This window comes from Conger conger, chromosome 3, assembly GCF_963514075.1.
Source record: "Conger conger chromosome 3, fConCon1.1, whole genome shotgun sequence".
NCBI lineage: Eukaryota > Metazoa > Chordata > Actinopteri > Anguilliformes > Congridae > Conger > Conger conger.
In genome coordinates, this window is record NC_083762.1 from 75,290,297 (window position 1) to 75,314,056 (window position 23,760).

Genomic DNA, 23,760 nt, shown 5'->3' on the forward strand with positions numbered 1-23,760 from the left:
TTGAAATATTTCAGCATTTTATTAATTACAACATTACAAGGTGACATCGAAAAATAATTTATTCTCAGATGTATATACAAATGATATGCCACACGCTTCGTGAATCGCCTGCGTTAAAAATGCAGTTTGCATATACTGTATGACAATATGACAATATTCTCTTTCATTGGTCATATTCTGCTGCACCAAGCCCAATGGTTCTTAAACAGACTGCATGGGTGAAATGACTTAGCGGCCATCTATATGTGAGTATCATTCAAAAATGCAGACAGTGTTAAACAGTGCATCACAGACGGCCTTCAGTGAGGAAGGAAGTGCATTTGGCAAAATGATTCTGCCTCACATACTAATATACTAATTACTTGAATCGTCATTGGGGTATCATTGAGTCTGAAATAATAATAATAATAATAATAATAGTAATAATAATACAATAACAAGTAGGAATATAATCATAAATCTCTGAATGCCCTCTGCAGTTTATGACATATAAAAAGTTACACATTTTCCAGACTAAGCCAGTGAGATATGATGTGGATATGTCATACTACACATTTGTAGTATTGCAATTTGCTATAAGCAGTTTGAGGTTGCCTTTCGAAGCCTTGGATCATCCGTTACAGCAATGGTCTCAGTATGGTCTGCATGTGACACTGTTACTCCACAGTGACATGTAAATGGCTGGTGTCAACAGCGTGAGTGGACAGGTCTTTCGGGTTGTGCTTTTGTACTATGGACACAATGTAATGGGGGGGGGGGGTGTTTTTTGTGTTTTGGTCACATTTTTTGGCATTAAGTTGGATCTCACCGGAAGGGTCTTAGACACGCCCTGCGGTAGAAACTGACCCCCCCGAACAGCTCAGCATCGGAGACGAGTCTCACGGAACGACCCGCGCGGCGGTGCGACTCCTCCCTCCGTGACCGCTACGCGTTGAAGAGGTCGTTGATCACCGCGTCCTCTCGGGGGTCGTAGCCGGATATGAACCTGCGCTTCTTCCCGAAGGTGGAGAAGGCGTTCTTCATGTCGAGCTCGCTCCGGTGCAGGGGCCGGAGGGTGCAGTGCGCGGTGGGGGTCCCGGGGATGTACACGTTGTGCTGGTAGTCCGGCGGCGGGCGAGCGCCGGGAGTCCCCGGGATGTAGACGTTGTGCTGGTAGTCTGGCGGCGGGCGTGAGGCGGGTTGGGAGGCGTACCTCGGGGTCCACGAGCGGTTGGGCACTCCGGCGGAGGGGGAGGACATTCTATAATCTGCCATTTTGAGATAGAAATACGATCTTGGGTTTGACGTGCCAGACCGTCACCAGAAGCCACATCCGCACAAAAAATGTATGTGCAGTTTAGTAAAACCAGAACAATGTTCCTCCTTTATTGTGAGGAAAAGGCGAGCATTGCTGGGCTGAATGGCCTCTACTCATTATTATGTTATGTCATGCTATGTTAAAAATACAATTAGCCTGTAACAGCCTTTAAACACACACACACACACACACACACACACACTTTCCAATTAACTTCCATCTTTCTAAGTATTATTTTATTTTTTATTTTTTATTTTGATATATAACACAAACATGGATCATAGGATATTCAATGAGTATTTTGAGGCAGGACATTCATTGGAACACACAATGTGCCGCTCTGCTGTACTGTGGCCTTCAATCGTGGGGGGAGACTGCCCTCTACTGGTTTTGTGTTCATATTTCTGGAAATGTTTTAATGGAAGTAAATGGGGCAGTTAAGAAGAAATAAACATAGTGCAGTCCTAGCAAAACAAGCTGCAACACACATGGGAAAATGACTGTGCTTCAAAAACAATAAATGGCTTGGAGGGGGGGGGGTTAAAGAAGGAGTTCAGTACCCTCAAGCAACACTCCACCAGACCAGAAGCGATCTTAACATAGCCCAGATGTGCATTCACAACAGCAGTGAACATACGAAATGCAAGCATACAGGAAGTGCAGTGAACATGCATGCATACAGGAAGTGCAGTGAACATGCATGCATACAGGAAGTGCAGTGAACATGCATGCATACAGGAAGTGTAGTGGGGTCTGCGGGAAGCACACAGACAGGTGGAGGAGCGCAGTGAACAGAGGTTACACAGACAGAGAGCACTGGACCTCACATACCTCGCATGTGAGTGCCCCAGGTCCAGTACTGTCCGGCCATGGGTGGGCCAAAGTTCTCTGGGTCAGTGTGCATGGCTTTGCGTATCAGTGTGCCATCCATGTTCATTGAGCTGTAGCTGCCGTGGGAGGGGCATGCCTGTTAGTGCCGTTTTGGAGAACCCAGTCCACTAACACACAACATTACACCAGCGCTTCTATCGCGGTGACACAAAGCTCTAATGATAGCAAATACATGTGCAAGCAGTGGCACTGTTTTTGCGCAATAGTCTTAAACACGTTATACTGCTCTTCTCTGATGCACAACGGAAACTAAAACTTTTTTGGGTGCAGATCCTTGTGGAACATTTCGCCGAAAAATAAGTTCAAGAAAAATGTACCTGTATGTTCAGTTGGAGCTCCTGAATAAAGGCTGTCTACGGGATTGTTTTGGAGGGACATGGCGGGCATATGTTCTATTATGTATGTTGTATATTACTTGGATTATTATTATTATTTTTTTTTTTTCATAAAGCCGCATCTTCATGTACATCTTGGGTTCTACATACATGACGGTAGATAAATGCAAGAATGTCTAAGACTTTGCATAACAGTGCACACCAAACAATATATGGGTTGAGTGGTGTTTTTTTACCTTTTAAGTGTGGTGTTTTGCGTCTTTGACAGTGGCCAGTCCATGTTGGGCTGCTTGAGCTGCGGATTGAAAGGAGGAATATTATTTTAGAGATCGTTCGTAATACGCTAATTGTACCTAAATGTGAATATGTATAGGCTACAATATAAATAATAAACGGTTTGCAATGAGTCTGGTTTCTCGTGATACAGCTGCGATTACATGCCTGCATTTCATTTAATATGCTTACAAACCTTGACTTTTCGGGATATCAGTAGGTGTGTGGTTGGAGGTATTTATCTTGAACAAAATAAAAAAGTTGAAAAATGTCCAATTTAAACATGTGCATTGACTGCCCCCTTGTGGCAATGCAGGAATTGTCAGATTTTTTCGGTGTGAGGGTGATCTTCCTCCTCGGCCGTTCTTCCCTTCCTTAGCAGCGCAGTGGGTAGCAGAGACCTGAAATTTTCAGGCTCATAATACGGATTCCACGCTCTATTAATTCGCTTACACCAGTGAACACTGGCAATAAGATATAAGATAAGCGTATTACAGAATTAGCAGGACGAATATTTTACGCATCAAGTCGTGTAAAACCAATTAAAAACAACCAGTATTAAACAAAGGGCTATTTAAATCTTCAAACGAAGCTGCACAGCCGTGCGAGTGAAGAAAAATTTGAAAACGAATGGTGGAATATTTTTACCCCATCCACTTCAGAGTGCCTAATGAAATGTAAGATTTGCGTGTAAGCTACTGGCAGGCGCCGTTCTGCGTCTGCCGCTTGTTCGGCGCACAAAGCATTCAAAGGCATTTAGAACTTTATGGATTCGCCGCCCCCCTTAGGATATACCCTTTGAAAGTGTTTGACTCGTTCTGTTGCATCCATTGAGCATTTCGTTTCCTGTCAGAACGCAAGACTAAATCACGAATATGAGCCTTCATTTTAAAAGTGGATGTTATTTGTCGGATACCGAAGGAAATATTTTATCATTTTAGTTTAAATGAATTATGAATTATAGGGCATATCTTACTCTAACAGTCCAAAAGGAACAATAGGGATACTTGCTACATAATAATAAAATAATAATAATAATGATAATAATAATAATAATAATAATAATAATAATAATAATAATAATAATAATAATCAGCATGATAATAATACATGTTTTATTGCATATGTATATATGTTTCCTCTTGGAAAGGGTTTTTTGTCGAAATGAATTCTAGGTTATATTACGCTTCCATTCGCAGTGTGATACTTAGAAACGGGTTGAATTCAATAGCTCCTTCGTTAGAAATTCGCGCACATAACCCACCTCTTGACATACTCTGTAGAGACAATGCAATCCAATCTACACTCACACCACGTCTTACCAACGTCTAACATTCCTCAAGCCTTTCCATTTTTAACAGAACTAATTATTAAACGGTCCTTGTGGGGCTGTGATGCGTTTCCAGCTCAGCCCCGAGACATTAAAATCAGGGCTGTTTAAAAACAAAACTTTGTGTGTAAATGAATGTAACAGTAAATGGTAAGAATATGCTATCATAACGAAATGGGCAGAATAAACCCACTTTAACGGATCTCATAAATTATTATCTCAGTTATCTTAATTATCGTTAAATGAGAAGACCAGTTTTGGCGAACAATGAGAAAATAACTGTTCGGTGGCCATCCAACTTAAGCCCTTTCCACGCGCTGGTGAACAAGTTCGACATTGGAGAAGAGGTATAGAACCCTTTCTCGTCACCATTTTTTATGTTAAATGTCAGAAAACACGCAAGCTACCGTGATTGTGCTTTATACAAATACAGCGAATGTGACCACTGTAGACTATATCATCATGGTAATCAACCTATTAGAAAGATTTAATGTTAGCCTATAGAAACGTAGGGCACGTCTTTTCGTGCATTTTTTTCACTCTCGACTTCTTTGTGAAGTAGACGAGGCTCCAGACAAGTGCGCCAGTGTAGAGTTGATAATGTTGTAGCCAGCAGCATTCCTTGTAAAGTTACTGACGATTACCACTGAATGAATTCCACTAGAAGGATGTGTTTATTATGCGAACAAATTAGGTCATTGCAGTTGGATAAATTTAGACTACCAATAAACAAACCGATAATGAATGTGTCAAAGAGACTTGTCTAAGGCTCATTCTCCGACGGCTCTACAGAAGTGTGTTAGTGGGAAATAAGATGTGATAGGATGTGATGGGTTTAAAACGCCCTCGACAAGTAGCCTATAGAACAAATCGTCCGTGTTCATCTGTAAATGTTAAGCAGTCTATAAACCGATGTCCAAATGAGCTGGAATAGATGCACACCATCATGACTTATCATATGAAATGACGTTAATAAATACCAATAAGCTACGCAGTTAGATGAAATGTAGGACTGCTGCCCGCTTTTACCTCATTCGGGGTTGTAGCTCCGTTGTTCACAGTGCCGCTGCGGTTTTGCGCGCTCCAAGCTGACACCAGGTTATCTGTACCTTTCACGTTGTTCCTCGGCGTAGTCGGGCTGCACGGCTTCAAGAACATGAAGTCGCTCTTTGCAGATTCCGGGGTTAAACACACTTTGTAGCAGTAGGCTTGCGAGAGAGGACCGTTGGTATTCGCTTCTACACAGTTCGTTGGTACTTTGGTCCCAGACGATATCTGCAGGTTTAGGTTGGATTTTTTGAACACCTCCGTGGGCGGTTCTGGCTCAAACGCGCAGCAGTCGCTGAAGGAGAAGCTGTATCCTCGTATTGAGTCTCTGTCCTTGTAGCACTTAATGGCAGCCAGGACAATTATTGCCACCAGAAATATGAACGAAATTGTGCTCAGAGACACGATTAAATAGAGAGGAAGGTTGGATGGGGACTGGGGGCTTAGGGTGAGGTCACCAAAATCGGACAGGGATTCTGGCACGCTGTCAACTACTGATAGGATGATAGAAACAGTGGCCGAGAGGGACGGCTGACCGTTGTCCTTGACTAAAATGACCAATCTTTGCCTCGTGGCGTCTTTATCTACAAATCGCCGAATCGTCCTGATTTCGCCCGTATAAAGGGCAACACTAAATAACCCCGGATCCGTTGCCTGGAGAACCTGGTACGAAAGCCGCGAGTTTTGCCCCGCGTCCGCGTCAATGGCAGTGATTTTCGCGACGAGGTAACCGGCGTCAACAGACCGAGGGACCATTTCGGTCGCCACGGTGCCGTTTTTAGGTAACGGAGAGACAATGACGGGCGCATTGTCATTCTGGTCCAAAACAAATACGTTGACCGTTACATTGCTGCTCAGGGGTGGGAAGCCCGCATCCTGAGCTTGAACGCGAATCTGAAAGTTTCTCAGCTGCTCGTAGTCGAAGGAGCGGAGCGCGTAGATATTACCATTGTCTGAGTTGATGGATACGTAAGTGGACACCGGCATGCCCTGGATTTGGTCTTCAAGAATAGAGTAGGACAGATAAGCGTTCTGATTGGAATCGGGGTCGAATGCAGTCACCGAGCAAATTGACGCGCCCGGGGCATTATTTTCAGTCACATAGACCGTGTAAGAGGGCTGTAAGAAGCGGGGAGCGTTGTCATTAATGTCAGATACTTGAATTAAAATAGTTTTTCTTGTGGACAGAGGCGGTGCGCCGAGGTCCCTCGCCGTGAGGGTGATGTTGTATTCGGACACAGATTCTCTGTCGAGCAATTCGCTCGTGACTAAAGTGTAATAATTCTTGAAGGAAGAGTGGAGTTGAAATGGCACGTTACTGGGGATTTGGCACTGTACATTCCCGTTTTCCCCTGAGTCCCGATCCATTACACTTATCACAGCGATGACAGTCCCGGGAGGAGCATCTTCCTGAACAGGCGTAGAAACCGAGGTTAGAATCACCTCCGGCGCGTTGTCATTTACATCTAATATATCTACTAATACTTTGCAGTGCACCGCAACGGCCGACGGACCTTTGTCCTTGGCTTGCACATATAATTCATAAACACTGGCTTTTTCATAATCCACTACGCCTTTGACTCTGATTTCGCCGGTGTAGGAGTCCACGCTAAAGAGCTCCCGCACTCTCAGAGGAGCGTGTCCGCTGAAAGAGTAGGTAATCTCTCCATTCGAACCTTCGTCCAAATCGGAAGCGTTCAGTTTAATTACGAGGGTGCCTCTCGGTGCATTCTCCACTAAACTCACACGATAAACAGACTGATCAAAAACGGGAACGTTGTCGTTGGCGTCCAGTACAGTGATTGTGATAAGTGCAGTGCCCGATCTTTCCGGCGTGCCACCGTCCACCGCTGTCAGGATCATCTGGTGCGTCTTCTGCTGCTCTCTATCCAGTGGAGTCTCTAGCACCAGCTCCGCGAACTTGCTGCCGTCGTTTCGCGTCTGGATGTCGAGGACAAAGTGGTCGTTCGAGCTCAGCAGGTACGTGCGCAGAGCGTTGGTGCCCACGTCCAGATCCTGTGCGCTCTCGAGCGGAAAGCGGGACCCGGGCGCGGCGGACTCGGTTATTTCCAAATCAAACTCACTCCAAGGAAAACTGGGAGAATTGTCGTTCACATCCAAAATCTCTACTTCCACTCTGTACAGTTCTAAAGGATTTTCAATCACGACTTGCAAATGTAAAAAACATGTCGCGCTCTGTTCGCACAGTTCCTCTCTATCAATTTTCTCGTTTAAAAATAAAATCCCGTTTTCCAAATTAACTTCTAAATACTGTTTTCTGGCTCCCGAAACTATCCTGAACCTGCGGGCAGAGAGTTTGCCGACATCCAGACCTAAGTCTTCTGCTATGTTGCCAACAAATGCTCCGTGCTCCAATTCCTCGGGAATTGAGTATCGGATCTGCGCCTGAACCAAATCCATAGCACAGGTGCACAGAAGCAGGCAAATCACCTGCCTTCTCCGCGTCCATTGCCTTTTAATCAGCATCTCAGCAATGCGCTGTGTCCAGCAGCGGTTTCGTTATGACAACATTATACTCTTAAAACAAAACATAGCTAGCTAAAAACGCGAAACAAGAGTCGCAATATAATTTATTATTATTATTATTATTATTATTATTATAATAACGATTGAGGAACGTGTTGGTTCACGTCGGAGAAAGAAAAATCGCGAATGCGTAATGGAAGAAAGAATACGGTCCGTTTCTCAAACTTTGTGCGTGTCCAGCTGCACGAGGCTTCTCCCGGATCCGCTGCCTGCTCGGCGCACCAGGCGTGTGTGTGAGGGGGGAATTTTAGTCTTTGGTTTTCCACTGTCTCTCGTATTGTGAGCTGGCTGGAGGGGGGAGGAACACGGCTTTATTCAGCACCGTATTGGAGGACAGCGACAGAGGCTGTAATTACTGTAAGGAGGGGTTAACCCCTTCCTTCTACTGCTCCGTAAAGCGCACCAAGAACTACAAGAGACATGTATCTACATATATAAGATGCAGGAAACATCCATACCAAATGAAGATATTTTAAAAAGTAAACATATTCTTAATTTGTCGCTTAAAATGAGCACGGACTGGATTCGTATCCTCTGTCTTAGGTGGATAAATCTTGGTAAATCAATCTGACTAATCGTTGACATTTTGAATCATCAATTTGTGAAAAAGATCATATTAAACTGTTCAAATAGTTCCCCTTCCGAGGAAAGCTGTTCCTTTTTATTATTTCTCTCGTTTTCAACAGCTCCAATAAAATCACTTTCGCATAGGCTGCGCTCCGCTTCATAGTTCTCTAGGCGCTCCTGCAGTCAGACAGCGGACTGGGAATTATTCCACAAGGAACTTGGTGCGAACTCACAATTGCTCTCCACCCGCGCCATTTCATAATAATTACAAGACTGAAGAAAGTGCCCACTTCCTCCCCAACACGCACGCAATCCAGTCCCTCTTACAAACTAAAGTTCTCCGGGTTTAAATAACCAGAAAACACAATCTGTCAGAGACTTAACCTCCAGCAGATGGTTAAGCTTCAGCACAAATGATTACATTTCTAAAACACGGCTTCCATTGGTTTCCCGCTCTTTTTAATTAACGGAGTAGGGGATTAGCGGGCAGCTATCCGGGATCAGCCGTTGCAGAACAGAGGAATACAAATGTTTTCTGATAAATAATCCCAAAGCGCACTGTCGGGTACATGGGCGCACTCTCGGTGCCCATTACATTAACATGGATCACACGAAGCCTCTGTAAGCGTTTTAAAAAGCGTTTTATCTCCCATTGCTACAGGCAACAAAACTTTGCCGACCTAACACTCAATCCATGAGAGAAAGAGAGAAAGAGAGTCACCCGAGAGAGAGAGAGAGAGAGAGAGAGAGAGAGAGAGAGAGAGAGAGTTAACTTTCAGCATGACTTAAAAATAAAACAACAGTTTTTGTATTAATTGGTAGCCTATTCATTACGATTAACTTTCATGACACGTGTATGAGAAACGTAAACCTTTTAACCAGTCACACTGAAGTCTGAAAAAGGGGAAAACAGTGAAAACTCAGTTGCCAATGTTGGACTCAACAATTAGTTGAAAACAGTCGCCATTAATCAGTAGTTACACACTTGACCAGAGGTGGGAGGTGCTCAGAAAGTAAAAGTCTCTCCCCGTGTTTTTCTTCCATCCACGAATTTAACAAGCTCTACAGACGAGTTCTACTTCTACCTCCTGGATGAAGAATTGGGCAAGTTATAGCAAAATACCAGAAAGGGCTTTTACTTTCTGAACTTTTTGGTAGATGGGTGAATAATTAGCTCATCCTTTATAGTAGATGCTAATTTGGCAGGTTTCATATGGATTTAACATATCTGAAAGCATGGAGTGCAAAGGAAGACTCTCTAGGCTTCTCTGAAAAATAATCAGTGACTGCCATCTAGTGGAAATAATATGTTAACTCATGTTCTTTTTTACAATTTACTGCTACACTTTTAATGCAGGTAAGCACACACCAGCACGCAGTAATTTAAGTTACTGATACATGTGGCAAAGACATTTCACCATTCCTTCAGAACATTGCAGTCTTGCCTACTAACTTGAGTGATTTCTATCTTTGTTTTATTACTTAGGCCTAGAATTCATACGCTTTTCAAATGACAGTAAGATTCAGACACATTCAACTGAGATTCTACTGCATTATTTAGCCACAAAAATAGTAAAACTCAAGCTGACTTTTGATTTACACAGAATCGCTGATTTTGAAACCCCCCGAGAGAATGCAATCATAAAAATGGTTTACACGTGTCATAAAAAGGCGGCTTACAAGTTAATGTTGGCGTGACACAATTACTTTCTCACATATTCACGAAAGTACACAATATAGGGTGCGAAAGTACACGACGGATGCCATTTGCAAAACGCCGGACAGCGCCCGCGGTTCGAACCGGCAGCCCAAGAGCTGCCAACAAATCCTTTAGACGAAGTAACCGCTGAGCTAAGCCGACGCGAAGGCGACAGTTGCATGACAACTTATATTGGGCCTACACCTATGACATGTAACAGACAGTGACGTCATTATTTCTGTGCCACACACGGCATTCGTAGACACCAGTTTAGCCTCTACAACTTAAATCGTAATAAATTAAGTAAATTCGCGATTATATTAACTAACAAAAAAAATGGTGTTTCAGATTTACATATAACACACCGGGTCTTTGAACATTGGAAAAGGTGTTACTTCATGTAGCGTACGATAGGCTAATTTTCCTAGTCCGTTCTGTGGATAATTAGAATTGGTGCAAGATTTACGAATACCCAACGTGTGTACAACTGTACAATGTAGCGTGTAATCATGGTTTTCGGAGAAAATGCCAAAAGTTAATCTGACCACTAGCAGAAAATAGTAGCTCCGGGTTTCTGTATTTGGCAAACAACTATAAATCGTCTACAGTGGCAGGCTGACACTTCAATGGAGGATTACTAAATTAATGCCACAATTTAAAACAAGCAAGCGCACAAATATGAGACGAATGCATGACTTTAAGCACCCTTTAAAACAACAAATATTCAGTCTGAGTAATGTATTATTATTATTATTATTATTATTATTATTATTATTATTATTATTATTAGTTCATCCTTTATACTAGCTGCTAATTTGGCAGGTTTCATATGAAACTACCATCTCTAAAAGCATGGAGTGCAATGCAAGACTCTCTCGGCTTCTCTGAAAAATAATCAGTGACTGCCATCTAGTGGAAAGAATATGTTAACTCATGTTCTTTTTTTTTTTTACAATTTACTGCTACTCTTTTGATGCAGGTAAGCACACAGCAGCACGCAGTAATTTACGGCAAAGACATTTCAACATGCCTTTAGAACTTTACGTACCGTCTTGCCTACTAACTGGGTTGTGATTTTTATCTTTGTTTTATTACTTAGGCCTAGAATTCATACGTTTTTCAAATTACAGTAAGATTCGCACACATTCGACTGAGATTCTACTGCATTATTCAGCCACAACAATAAAAAACTCAAGCTGACTTTTGATATACACAGAATCGCTTATTTTGTAACCCCCCAGAGAATACAATCATAAAAATGGTTTACACGTGTAATAAAAACGCGGCTTACAAGTTCATGTTGGTGTGACACAGTTACTTTCTTACAAATTCACTAAAGTACACTATATATGGGAAGAGACGACGGATGCCATTTGCAAAACGACAGACAGCGCCCGCGGTTCGAACCGGCAGCCGAAGAGCCGCCAACCATTAACTTTAGACGAAGTAACCGCTGAGCTAAGCCGACGCGAGGGTAGCAGTTGCATGACAACTTATATTGGGTCTACACCTATGACATGTCACAGACAGTGACGTCATTATTCCTGTGCCACACACGGCATTCGGACACGTTCAACTGAGGTTCTACTGCATTATTTAGCCACAACAATAGTAAAACTCAAGCTGACTTTTGATATACACAGAATCGCTTATTTTGTAACCCCCCAGAGAATACAATCATAAAAATGGTTTACACGTGTCATAAAAACGCGGCTTACAAGTTCATGTTGGTGTGACACAATTACTTTCTCACGAATTCACTAAAGTACACAATATAGGGGAAGAGACGACGGGTGCCATTTGCAAAACGCCGGACAGCGCCCGCGGTTCGAACCGGCAGCCCAAGAGCCGCCAACAACTTTGGACGAAGTAACCGCTGAGCTAAGCCGACGCACAGGCGACAGTTGCATGACAACTTATATTGGGCCTACACCTATGACACGTCACAGACAGTGACGTCATTATTTCTGTGCCACACACGGCATTCGTAGACACCAGTTTAGCCTCTACAACTTAAATCGTAATGAATTAAGTAAATTCGCGATTATATTTACTAACAAAAAAAACTGGTGTTTCAGATTTACATAATTCACACCGGGTCTTTGAACAGGGGAAAAGGTGTTGCTTCATGTAGCGTACGATAGGCTAATTACCCTAGTCCGTTCTGTGGATAATTAGAATTGGTGCAAGATTTACGAATACCCAACGTGTGTACAACTGTACAATGTAGCGTGTAATCATGGTTTTCGGAGAAAATGCCAAAAGTTAATCTGACCACTAGCAGAAAATAGTAGCTCCGGGTTTCTGTATTTGGCAAGCAACTATAAATCGTCTACAGTGGCAGGCTGACACTTCAATGGAGGATTACTAAATTAATGCCACAATTTAAAACAAGCAAGCGCACAAATATGAGATAAATTTATTATTATTATTATTATTTTCCTCACGTTAATCGACATATTATTTAACAGCAATAAAATAAATGTTAACACTTGAAACTCATGGCACTGCGAAATGCTTGGATTTATTGCAATGGGTCCCTGAAAAAGGAAAAGCTGTTGATCGAATGCTTCTAAGAAAAAATACTCATAAATATGGTACAAAACAAGAAAAAATGTTTTTCAAAGTAAATGAGAATTATAATGTTTCAATTCCTGCTTCGTTCTAGTTTTTCAGGTTTATAATAAGCACATTTAGCACTGATTACTAACCTTATTTTCTGGCCATAGTACCTGGAAAATGTTCAACATCAGAAAATTAACGGTTTATCGCGAGAATTGATCAAATATTTCCCACAAATACGGTAAGTTTGTTGCCTAAATAAAAGGTTTGATTTTTTTTTTTAGCACGGCTATGTCATACACGATCCTAGAGCGCCATCTGTCAGAAAAAAACGGTTTATTTAAAAATAAAATCAGGCACAGCAAGGTGGTTGCGATGATGACAACGACAGCAACAACAACGTTACCTGCACTTTAACCACATTGATTGATTACATATGAAAAATTGTGCAGTACAGAGCCAAAAAAATAAAGAAAAAATTTCCCAAGCATGATGGAGCTGACTGTATTACTTATATTGTTTGGAATAATGTTTAGAAAATTCTCCATATAAAGAGAATCCATCCATCCATTATCTTAACTCGCTTATCCTGAACAGGGTCGCAGGGGGGTTGGACCCTATCCCAGCATACATTCGGTGATTTGTTTTCTTACTAATCATTAACCATTACAGTAGTACAGATCAGCTACCCTTAGCACTAAACACAACCTAATCATGCTCACATAACACTGAACATAGGCTGATTACTCTTATTTAACACTAACCACAGCCTAATCCTTATGTAAAATCCATCTTGTGTAAAAACATAGCTTGAGCTGGTCAAACCATATTGAGTATGTAGCTGGTTAAAGTGGCCAGCTTCCAGCTGTTTCAAAACCTAGCTAGAGCTGGTTTGTTTACAGCAAGTAATCGTGCTCACGTACCACTGAACACAGCCTGGTTAATCTTACTTAGCACTAACCACAGCCTAACCCCTTCTGACACAGCACAGAGCAGTTACTGTTATTAAGCCATTCGATCACCCTCACACAGCAGACAGAAAGCCAGTGCACCTCACATAGTACAGACCAGACACTGTTATTAACCCAGTCCACCTCACATAGTACAGACCAGTCACTGTTATCAACCCAGTCCACCTCACATAGTACAGACCAGTCACTGTTATTAACCCAGTCCACCTCACATAGTACAGACCAGTCACTGTTATTAACCCAGTCCACCTCACATAGTACAGACCAGACACTGTTATTAACCCAGTCCACCTCACATAGTACAGACCAGTCACTGTTATTAACCCAGTCCACCTCACATAGTACAGACCAGTCACTGTTATTAACCCAGTCCACCTCACATAGTGCAGACCAGTCACTGTTATTAACCCAGTCCACCTCACATAGTACAGACCAGTCACTGTTATTAACCCAGTCCACCTCACATAGTACAGACCAGTCACTGTTATTAACCCAGTCCACCTCACATAGTACAGACCAGACACTGTTATTAACCCAGTCCACCTCACATAGTACAGACCAGTCACTGTTATCAACCCAGTCCACCTCACATAGTACAGACCAGACACTGTTATTAACCCAGTCCACCTCACATAGTGCAGACCAGTCACTGTTATTAACCCAGTCCACCTCACATAGTACAGACCAGTCACTGTTATTAACCCAGTCCACCTCACATAGTACAGACCAGTCACTGTTATTAACCCAGTCCACCTCACATAGTACAGACCAGACACTGTTATTAACCCAGTCCACCTCACATAGTGCAGACCAGTCACTGTTATTAACCCAGTCCACCTCACATAGTACAGACCAGTCTCTGTTATTAATCCAGTCCACCTCACATAGTACAGACCAGTCACTGTTATTAACCCAGTCCACCTCACATAGTACAGACCAGTCACTGTTATTAACCCAGTCCACCTCACATAGTACAGACCAGTCACTGTTATTAACCCAGTCCACCTCACATAGTACAGACCAGTCACTGTTATTAACCCAGTCCACCTCACATAGTACAGACCAGTCACTGTTATTAACCCACATAACCCACATACAGAACTCTGGCCTACTCAGTGCATCACTGACCACAGGTATCTGCTGTTATAGCAATGGGATTGAGACACACAGCTGAGCTAAAAAAATTATGGTGCAGTGACTTCCTGGGGTTCAATTAAATTAAATAATATTTTATTTGTGTAATGCCCTTCACAGAAGACTGCCACAAACAGAAGGGAAATACCAGCCCTGAGCCCCCAAATAGCAAACCTCAAACAGTGGCGAGAAAAAACTTGCAGATGGGAAGAAATCCCATGCCCATCCCATGCACAAATGCCCATTTCTAAACTAGACTAGCAGGTAAACTAGACAGTTGACATGGAGCGATGTGAAGTTTGCAGGTCAGATGGTGGGGGGATGAATCTGTAGTTCCAGGGTGTGTAGGAGCGTGGGTGTGGGAGTGGCTCTGCTAATACCATCGGCGTACTGGTGGTAGCTCCAGGACCCGCGCTGATTTTAGTGGAATAGGCTTTGCTGACATTGGCCAGCAGAGGGAGACACAGGCCACAAAAGTAAAGACTGAACATGTTTCCCTGTGTTTTTCCAGGGATGCTTTTCTTCACCAGTTTTCTCAGTCCTTCACCATATTCCCTCCCCACCTCTCCTTCTCTCTCTTCCTATCTCTCTGTCTCCCTTTCTCTCTCCCCCCTTCTCTCTCCCTATCTCTCTTTCTCTCCCTCTCTCCCTATTTCTTTCTCTCTCTTTCCTCTCTGTTTCCCTTTCTATCTTTCTCTCTCCCTTTTTCTCTCCAATCTCTCTCACTCGCTTCGCTCTCTCTCTCTCTCTCTCTCCCTATCTCTCTCTCTCTCCCTATCTCTCTCTCTCTCTCTCTCTCTCTCTCTCTCTCTCCCTCCCTATCTCCGTCTCTCTCTCCCCCTGGGTGCGGAGATGGGGCAGGGTGCCACCGGCAGGGAATGTCAGGAATGCCAGAGGAATGTTGGCACTGCCACACACACACACACACACACACACACACACACACACACACACACACACATGCGTGTGCACAGATATGACCTTGTTCACCTGCTGTTGCGAGTTGCACTTCGCTGCCAGAAGCAGTCTCCTGAGTCTGCAGTCCAAAGCATCTTCCCATAACTCATATAGTGTGCGGATGCATTTATACAGGCTTTCTGAAGGGTCTCGCCTGCCTGTGTCTGTATACAGTGTGGGTATCTGAGACTTTGTGCAGACCCCCGACCCTGTGAAAGACCATCATCACTGTAGCAGATCTACAGATAGACGTGGAGAGACAGAGGGTGGCACACAGAGAGAGAGAGAGAGAGAGAGAGAGAGAGAGAGAGAGAGACAGGAGTGATGGAGGAGAGAAGAAGAGGAGGATCACTGATCTCTTTCTCCCGAGTAAAGACATTACATCTGCTCGCTCTCAACCCCTATTCTGTCACTATCCACTACAGCCTGGAGAAATGGAGAGGGAAGGAGAGAGAGAGAGAGAGAGAGAGGGGGAGAGTGAGAGAGTGATAGACAGGGGGAGTGAGAGGGGGGGAGAGGCAGGGAGAGGGGAAGAAAGGAGTGGCAGGGAAAGGGGGAGGGAGGGAGAGGGTGGAGGAGATGTGGCTGTCTGATGGAGGGATGGAATTAGAAGTGAAGGAATGGGAAAGGAGGACTGGAGAGTGCCACATGTGCCTCAGCTGTGTAAACTGCAGTTACTGCAGCACCCGCTAATATTATTATTATTATTACTTTATACTCGCAAAAATGGAAAATGTCAGGAAACTGAGACGCCTGGAAGTGTGTGTGTGTGTGTGTGTGTGTAAGGAATGGAACAGGGCAGGAATGAAAGCCAGTTGACAAGAGAGAGGTAGAGAGGGAGTGAGTAAGAGGGGAGAGAAAGAGAGAAGGAAAAGGATAGAGTACAGGCAGGACAGAGAGAGAGAGGGAGAGAGAGAGAGAGAGAGAGAGAGTTGGCTTGGATGGACTATAAGGTGGAATACAAGTTGCTGACCACGGTCAAGCTGTCAGAGAGAGAGAAAGAGTGTGAGTGTGTGAGTGAGAGTGTGGGAGAAATAGAGAGTGTGAATGTGTGTGAGAGAGTATGGGAGAAAGAAAGAGTGTGAATGTGTGTGTGAGAGAGTGGGAGAAAAAGAAAGAGTGTATGAGAAAGGGTGAATGTCTGTGAGAGAGTATGGGAGAAAGAGAGAGAGAGGGTGAATGTGTGTGTGAGAGAGATAGAGGGCGAGAAAGAGAAAGAGAGAGAGAGAGGGTGAGAAAGGAGTGAAACAAGACGGAGCAGATCTTTCAGTGGAAGATTAGGAGATTCCCAAAAATGACAGGAACCTGTTGAAACGGAGCACTCATTATGTACACATGCAGATGCACACGTATAACATACACACACACTCACACATGTACACGTGCACACACTCCTACCCGCTTACACACACACACACACACACACACACACACATACAAACACTGAGGAGTGAATGAATGCGCAATCAGGCCGGGTCATGCAGCTTGGATCAATCTACCAGCTTTGATCCTCTCCAGCACCACATGGCTGATGTCACAGCGACACCAGAACTGCCAGCCAATCACAGCTGCAGTGAGCCAAGCAAACCCCCCCACACCACACGCACACACACACACACACACACACACACACTCCACCCCCCCCCACATACGCACACACACACTCCACCCCCCACCCCCCCCTACACACACACACACACTCCACCTCCCCACACACACACACACACACTCCACCCCCCCCACACACACACACACACTCCACCTCCCCACACACACACACACACACTCCACCCCCCCCACACACACACACACACTCCACCCCCCCCACACACACACACACACTCCACCCCCCCCACACACACACACACACTCCACCCCCCCCCCCACATACGCACACACACACTCCACCCCCCACCCCCCCCTACACACACAAACACTCCACCTCCCCACACACACACACACACACACACTCCACCCCCCCCACACACACACACACACACACTCCACCCCCCCACACACCACACACACACACACTTCACCCCCCCCCACACACACACACACTCCACCCCCCCACACACCACACACACACACACTCCACCCCCCCACACACACACACACACAAACACACACACACACTCCACCCCCCCCCCACACACACACACACACCCTGCCAGCACGTGCACACCCCCCCCACCCCACACACACACGCACACAAACACACACCCCCCCCCCCCCTCACACACACACACACACCCTGCCACCCCACCAGCACGTGCACACACCATGTCTCATTTTACATCGCGCCCAGCGTCTGTTCGGGCGTCGTCCAGGGGCGCAGAATCAAAGACCGCGCGGCCCTGGGGGTTCCGCTGCGGCGCGACCTCGCTGTCGTTTGACATGAAACACACTCCGTCGCGTCAGAACGCCGGCGACCACAGGGCCGTGGAGGCGGAGGTCAGACGCTAACACAGATGCTAACACACAGGTAACATCCCCGTGGACCGCAGCGGTGCACTGACAGAGCGTCGGACACAGGAAGAAGAAGAGCGAGCACTTCCTGTCTCACCGGCTCCGAAGGGACTGCCTTTCCTAGCGCGAATATACGCTCAGCGAGCACTTTATTAGGTACGCCAGCTTGTTAAGGCAAATATGCCGGCACCTGTGAGCAGCAGTTCCGCGGGCAGAAACGTCTTGTTAATGAGAGAGGTCAGAGAACAAGGGCCAGACCAGTCGGAGCTATAAGCAAATAAGCGCACATTACAACGGCGGTATGCAGATCTCTCAACACACAAGGCGTCAAACCTCCAAGCGGCTGGGCTACAGCAGAGGATGAGACTTAATGAGCCAAAAAAAAAAAAAAGTCTAATAAATACCTAATAAAGTGCTCACTGAGTGTATGGTAGATCTTATGTGGCAGCCGGAGTGCATGACGTAAACCCCACCTCTCCCCTCACACTCTCAGCGGCCCTCTCACACTGCCTCCGCCCCCCCCTCCCCCCTCCCCCCTCCCCCCTCACGCAGCGGCAGGTGCTCTTGTCGGGGCGATGCAGCAGACACAGCGGAACGTCGATATTTATCGACGAGCGCGTCCAGCCGACGGCCGCGGCACGTCTGCCTCCCTCCTGACGGCGGCAGCACCGAGCACCGCGCCGGGAGGACGCGTCTCGCCGTGTGTCATTCGCCCGCTTTGTTCGCCTGTCGTTTCCCAGAACAATGCCAACGTCTCGCGTGTTATTCTCCCCAGACAGCGGGACAGAGACTGCCGTCCGCAGCGTTATCAACAGCAACGGCAGCTGCGCTCCCCTGTCAGATCTCAGCCCGCAAGCCTTCGGCTGCTTCTGGTTTTAGCCTCGTGTGTACGGCTTGGACAGAGGCTGCCGCCTCCAGATACACAATTATCAGGGTGGGGGGTGCTGGTGACTGGCACGGCTCCGGGCACATGTGACTCAACCCTCAAACCGAGATGGCTTAATTAGCACCCATCACTTTAATCACCGTTCAATTGCCACCAGTCACTCTAATTACTGCCCGTATCAACTCTGCACGGAGCAGGCGATCCACTGCGAGGCCCCGACACCTCCAGCACGCAGACACCCACAGGCGAATGTGTAGAAACAACAGCACTTAGATACCGACAAAAAAAAAGGCAAATTCACAAAAAAACGCACACTTCCTCTCACATGTATTCGTCAGATGTCCGGCTTCGCCAAACAATTTTCCTTTTAACCGCCCCTATCTGTTGATATTCGCTCCTCTCAAGTCAATCCATTCGTTCATTCAGCGTAAGAACCCAAAATGGAGTCCGGGCCCTTTTCAGAGTACAGCGCAGAGAGGCAATGACGAGAAATTTAGCGCAATTATATTTTAATTACTGGAATAATATGACCAGTAACAGTGTATTTACAGAAAAAGGGAGCGAGAGAGAGAGAGAGAGAGAGAGAGAGAGAAACAAAGAGAGGGAGAAAGAGAGAGAGAGGGAGAAAGAGAGAGGGTGGGGTAGCCTGTGGTGAAGGTTGGAGTGAAGAGCAATATCCATGTTTTTTTAAGGTAGACAGAACGACCTTGAGCTTCACATTACCCCGAATAACTTTTCTTTTAATTCTCCCCATTTATCCCTGTTACCCCTCTCTCTGACACATGAAGGTCTAGGATGCCATTAAGCCAGCTGTTGCTGGCTACGGAAAACACGCAGGATGTCCTGTTCGAAAAACGAGAACGTGACTCCACCACTGAGTTCTATGAAACAGGACATCTCGGAGCCGTCCAGGACGTGTGGCCCGCGCACGGCGACAATAACGACACGGAAAGGGATTGATGACGGGGGCGGAAGGAGAATACCATGCAGGTACTCCCTACAGAGGCCCTCACAGAATAAATATGCAACAGGTTCAGAAATCGCGGCATGGCCGGGAAGAACTGACAGGAGTTGGCACGTACCACCTCCATTTTTAATCTCTGACACAGGTGTGCACAACGGGGGCAAATCCCTTCCAGGATTCTGCGCCAACTTCTGCTCCTAATTACTTAATTAGCTCAATCACGTCTCGATCTGACATTTGTATAAGAGCACCAGCTACAGCCGCGGACTGCGCGTGCATCCTAAAGATTTTGCGGTGCTCTAGCACAGGAGAGAATCTGCACAGTTTTACTGGGCTGTCAGTGAACTAAAGTTAAGGTGACCGGTTGGAGCGAAACCAGCAGGCAGACCAGCAGGCCCAGTCGTGCACCCCTGCTCTCCCCGAAAGCAGAACGGCACTGACAGCTGCCCTGCCCTCTGTCACCTGATGGGGGCTCCCCATGGGGTTTGACCTCTGACCCCACGGAGAAGCACAGGGCCTTGCGTGGAGCCGAGGGCTCGGGGCCCACAATGCACAAGCCGAGCTCCTCCGACGGCTGGCCGCGGTAGGCCGAGGATGAAGCGGGGTTTCGGTTATTATCTCGCAAGAGCTTAAGACGGTGGAGTAGCAGCTGTTTTCAATGTTTTTCGTACTGTAAGGCTGTATGGATTTCCATTACATTTAGCAGGGGTGTTTTAAAACCAAATCTCTGCCTAGAAGTTGTCAGCAAGCTGCTTTGTCACTTCTACCAAAGAGCGGTAATCAGTGCCTCATGCAGAACTTGAAACCAGTTTCCTTGCTGTATACTGATTATAAAATAATGTCTATGCACTCTGTGAATGAGTTTAAACTGGCTTACGCCAAACTTACACGAGTGCATATAAGGATCAGTCAACGTGTGTCTGACAGGTTGATTATGGATATCCTGTTTTTAATAAAGGACATGGGACACTTTGTCTTTTTTTATAATTACCTTGTCCTGTTTCTGTTGTGGGACATTATGTACAGCAAAAACATAAGAATGTTCCTTTTTCGACCCGATCAAAGAAAACTAAATCTTTGGGAATGGTTTCCGGGCTAACTTCTTTTTAATGAACATACTTTGAAGAGTTGTGTTGTGTCGGCTGTTTGTGTTGTGTTGTGTCAGCTGTGTGTTCTAGTTCAGGTTCAGGTAGGGGTCAGGCATGGGTGTCCCCTCCCAGGACAGTGTGGTCCTGAAAATGAACCATTTCCTGTTGTGCCATGAACATTTTTCATTGCCAGCAAATAGGGCACTGAGTGAGTCTACTGTTTAAGAAAAAATTAATGGTCTGATATGGAATATGGAGGACGTGTACAAGCGGAAAACTGGTCTACAGTTTTATGAAAATAACTTCCAACAAATTACTACGAACGCCAAATTAGGGCATGACAGAAGCACTGTTGACAGTTCAACTGCAGCACTGGAGGACCCTAAGACTTACAGGTGGGTTCCAATAGGCCGAACGTGTTTGGGAGGCTGCCTGGGTCCTGAGAAATCCTGAACCAAAGCAGCAGCAGAAGGTGCCTGCAAGTTGGCTAGCTGAACGCCGGCACATAGGGAAAGCGCTCTGATCATAACTCACCCCATCCCTAGGGCACCGGCTAATTGGTCCTAACCCAGCTGTGGGACTGATCAAACAAATCCAGAAGAGTTTTGCTAACATTCCCTGGTAAGGGTCCAAGCTGCTTTAGAATGCTTGCCAGTTCATTCGGAGGACAAGGTCTTATTGATACTGGAAGCGGGGAGGCAACGTTTCAGCTGAAATCTGCTGGCGTGCTGCGGAGCTGGATGGCAGTCGAGGTGCTCGCTGCCTTGCTTAACTCCTCCGAGTTACTGCGAGTGAGAAATCTGAGGGTTCAGAGAGAAAACAGGCATGAATACCCCATTCAGGACGGTCACAGCCGTAGCCGGCCTGCGGGAGAGGGCAGGAGCCGGAGTCCGGGTTCAGCCCTGCCCCTGCACCGGCGCTGGACGTGACCGCCCCTCTCGACCGCAATCTGGTGTTTTGACTTGCCAGTGATTCGCGACTTTGCAGCCCACGCCGGAGCAGACTCCAAGTAGACTCTTTTGGGGGATCGGACCGTTTCGGGTGGTTGGACGTCCCCGTATAACAGCTTGTTCACATTTTGTCCGTGCCAAGACGTGCTGGGGTCCCTAAATCCAATTGGAGTTGATCCTACCCCCAGAATACTGACATCATTACAAAAGCATAGTCCCTGGCCTGTATAAACCCAGGCCGGCACCGCGTTCAAAGTGAGCCTGAGTGCGGAAAGCCGGGACGTGTTGGAATGATGATGCGAAAGCTCTTGTGCCGGCGTCGACTCCAGTGCGACTCGATGCAGAACAGCAGCGCGGAATGCCTTTTTCGAAAAACTAGGTCTCTGTGAGACCTTTTCCAAAATTCGAAAAGTCAGTGTTCTAGAACCCGTTGCTCTCAATTACCAGTAGTGGCAGTTACGTTGGCATGAGAACGACCAGTCAAGAACATTATAAGAGCCCACTACGTTATCTACTACGTTATCTACGTCTAAACAGGGTTAAAAATCCCCGCGAGGAAGCAAACTCAAATCTTCTTCAGGGTTTTTTTTTGCTGGACACCCGCGCCTGATAATTGAATAAATGCGAATGTCTGTGAATGCATTGGAGGTTTGTACATGGGGTGTGACAGGACTGGAACAGGAATATGGCCTTCCAAAAGCCAGGAGGGAGGAGGAACCATTTCTGGGAATGGGAGGAGCCTTCAGACTGTAGCTGATCGATGAGAATGTTTTTTACGCTGATCATAGAACAATGCTGGGGCATGGATGGGATATCTATATCTGAATATAGCATTTTTTTTTTTTTTTGTATTTTACTGCTGAAACAAAGAAAATATATAAATATATATTGTCTAGTTGAAAATGGTCTTTCTTCATAGTTTTATGTTTTTTTCCCATTTAATTATTGTTGCATTAGCACAACTGCTAAATAGAGAGTTCTTAAAAGTCAATGGATTAACATTTCTGGGCTTGAAATCTAATAGCCGATCCTAGAATGACCTACAAACTCCCCTTTTCTCACACGAGCCGTGGATAAAAATCAGAGCCATGTTTGGTGATGTATTGATTTCTGCAATTCCATCCTTGGCAGATTGATTGGAATCTTTAAGAAATCTATAGCTCAAAGACCAGGTCAAAGGTCACCACTCTCACATTATACTACAATGACCTCCAGTTCCTTTCAGTGTCTCCTTTACCTGAAGGTGCATCCATGTTCTCCTACGGACTCCATTTCACCGAACGAGCCCAATGCCTCCACACACAGGACATCGTGGTGGATCAAAGATCACGTCCCCCATGTTCACTGATCCTTTCTTTTTCTTTTTTTCTTTTTTTCCGCACTGGTTCTTCAGAATTCACACTCTATAGATATACAGCACTTATGCACATTTTTTAAAATTCCATAACGTGACAATGATTTCAATAATAATGAAATCCATTTCATACGTGGAAAAATATATCATAACATATAAAGAGCAGTGAACAGTTAGAAACGAAATCAAATCCACATTTGTCCTGACCACCCTTTGCCTTTACAACTGCACAAATTCTCTTCGGTAAACTGTCCTGCAGTTGACAGAAAGAAAATTGGCTAGTGGGTTGTTACAAATATATAGCCACAGACTTTGGCTGTCTCACTTGCTCTCCAGTTTTTATCTGAAAAATTAGCGAATATGTTATATATATATATATATTTTTTTTTTTTGGAAAATATATGTTTGGAAATCTCAAACACATCCTGGCTTTCCACAC

At 45.4% G+C, this 23,760-nt stretch overlaps 1 protein-coding gene across 2 annotated transcripts; it reads right to left on the reverse strand.

Annotated features, from left to right (window-relative positions):
• On the reverse strand, positions 1–7,641 carry si:ch73-233f7.1 (uncharacterized protein LOC100537710 homolog). Of its 2 annotated transcripts, XM_061236134.1 has the most exons (3): positions 5,156–7,641; positions 2,760–2,818; positions 1,149–1,247 (listed from the first exon to the last, which is right to left on the reverse strand). In XM_061236134.1, exons 1-3 carry the CDS (start codon positions 7,592–7,594, stop codon positions 1,241–1,243), a joined length of 2,505 nt encoding a protein of 834 aa, XP_061092118.1. In that variant the 5' UTR covers positions 7,595–7,641; the 3' UTR covers positions 1,149–1,240. The 2 variants fall into 2 exon arrangements, with proteins under 2 accessions (XP_061092117.1, XP_061092118.1); XM_061236133.1 differs by lacking the exon at positions 2,760–2,818 and having other exon boundaries at positions 1–1,247.
• Between the last annotated feature and the right edge of the window lie 16,119 nt (positions 7,642–23,760).

Coding starts and splice junctions, on each gene's coding strand:
- si:ch73-233f7.1 (XM_061236133.1), bottom strand. CDS start 7,594: ATGGATTTGGTTCAGGCGCAGATCCGATACTCAATTCCCGAGGAATTG. Junction 1,248..5,155: donor GAGCTACAACCCCGAATGAG/GTAAAAGCGGGC, acceptor TCAAAATGGCAG/ATTATAGAATGTCCTCCCCC.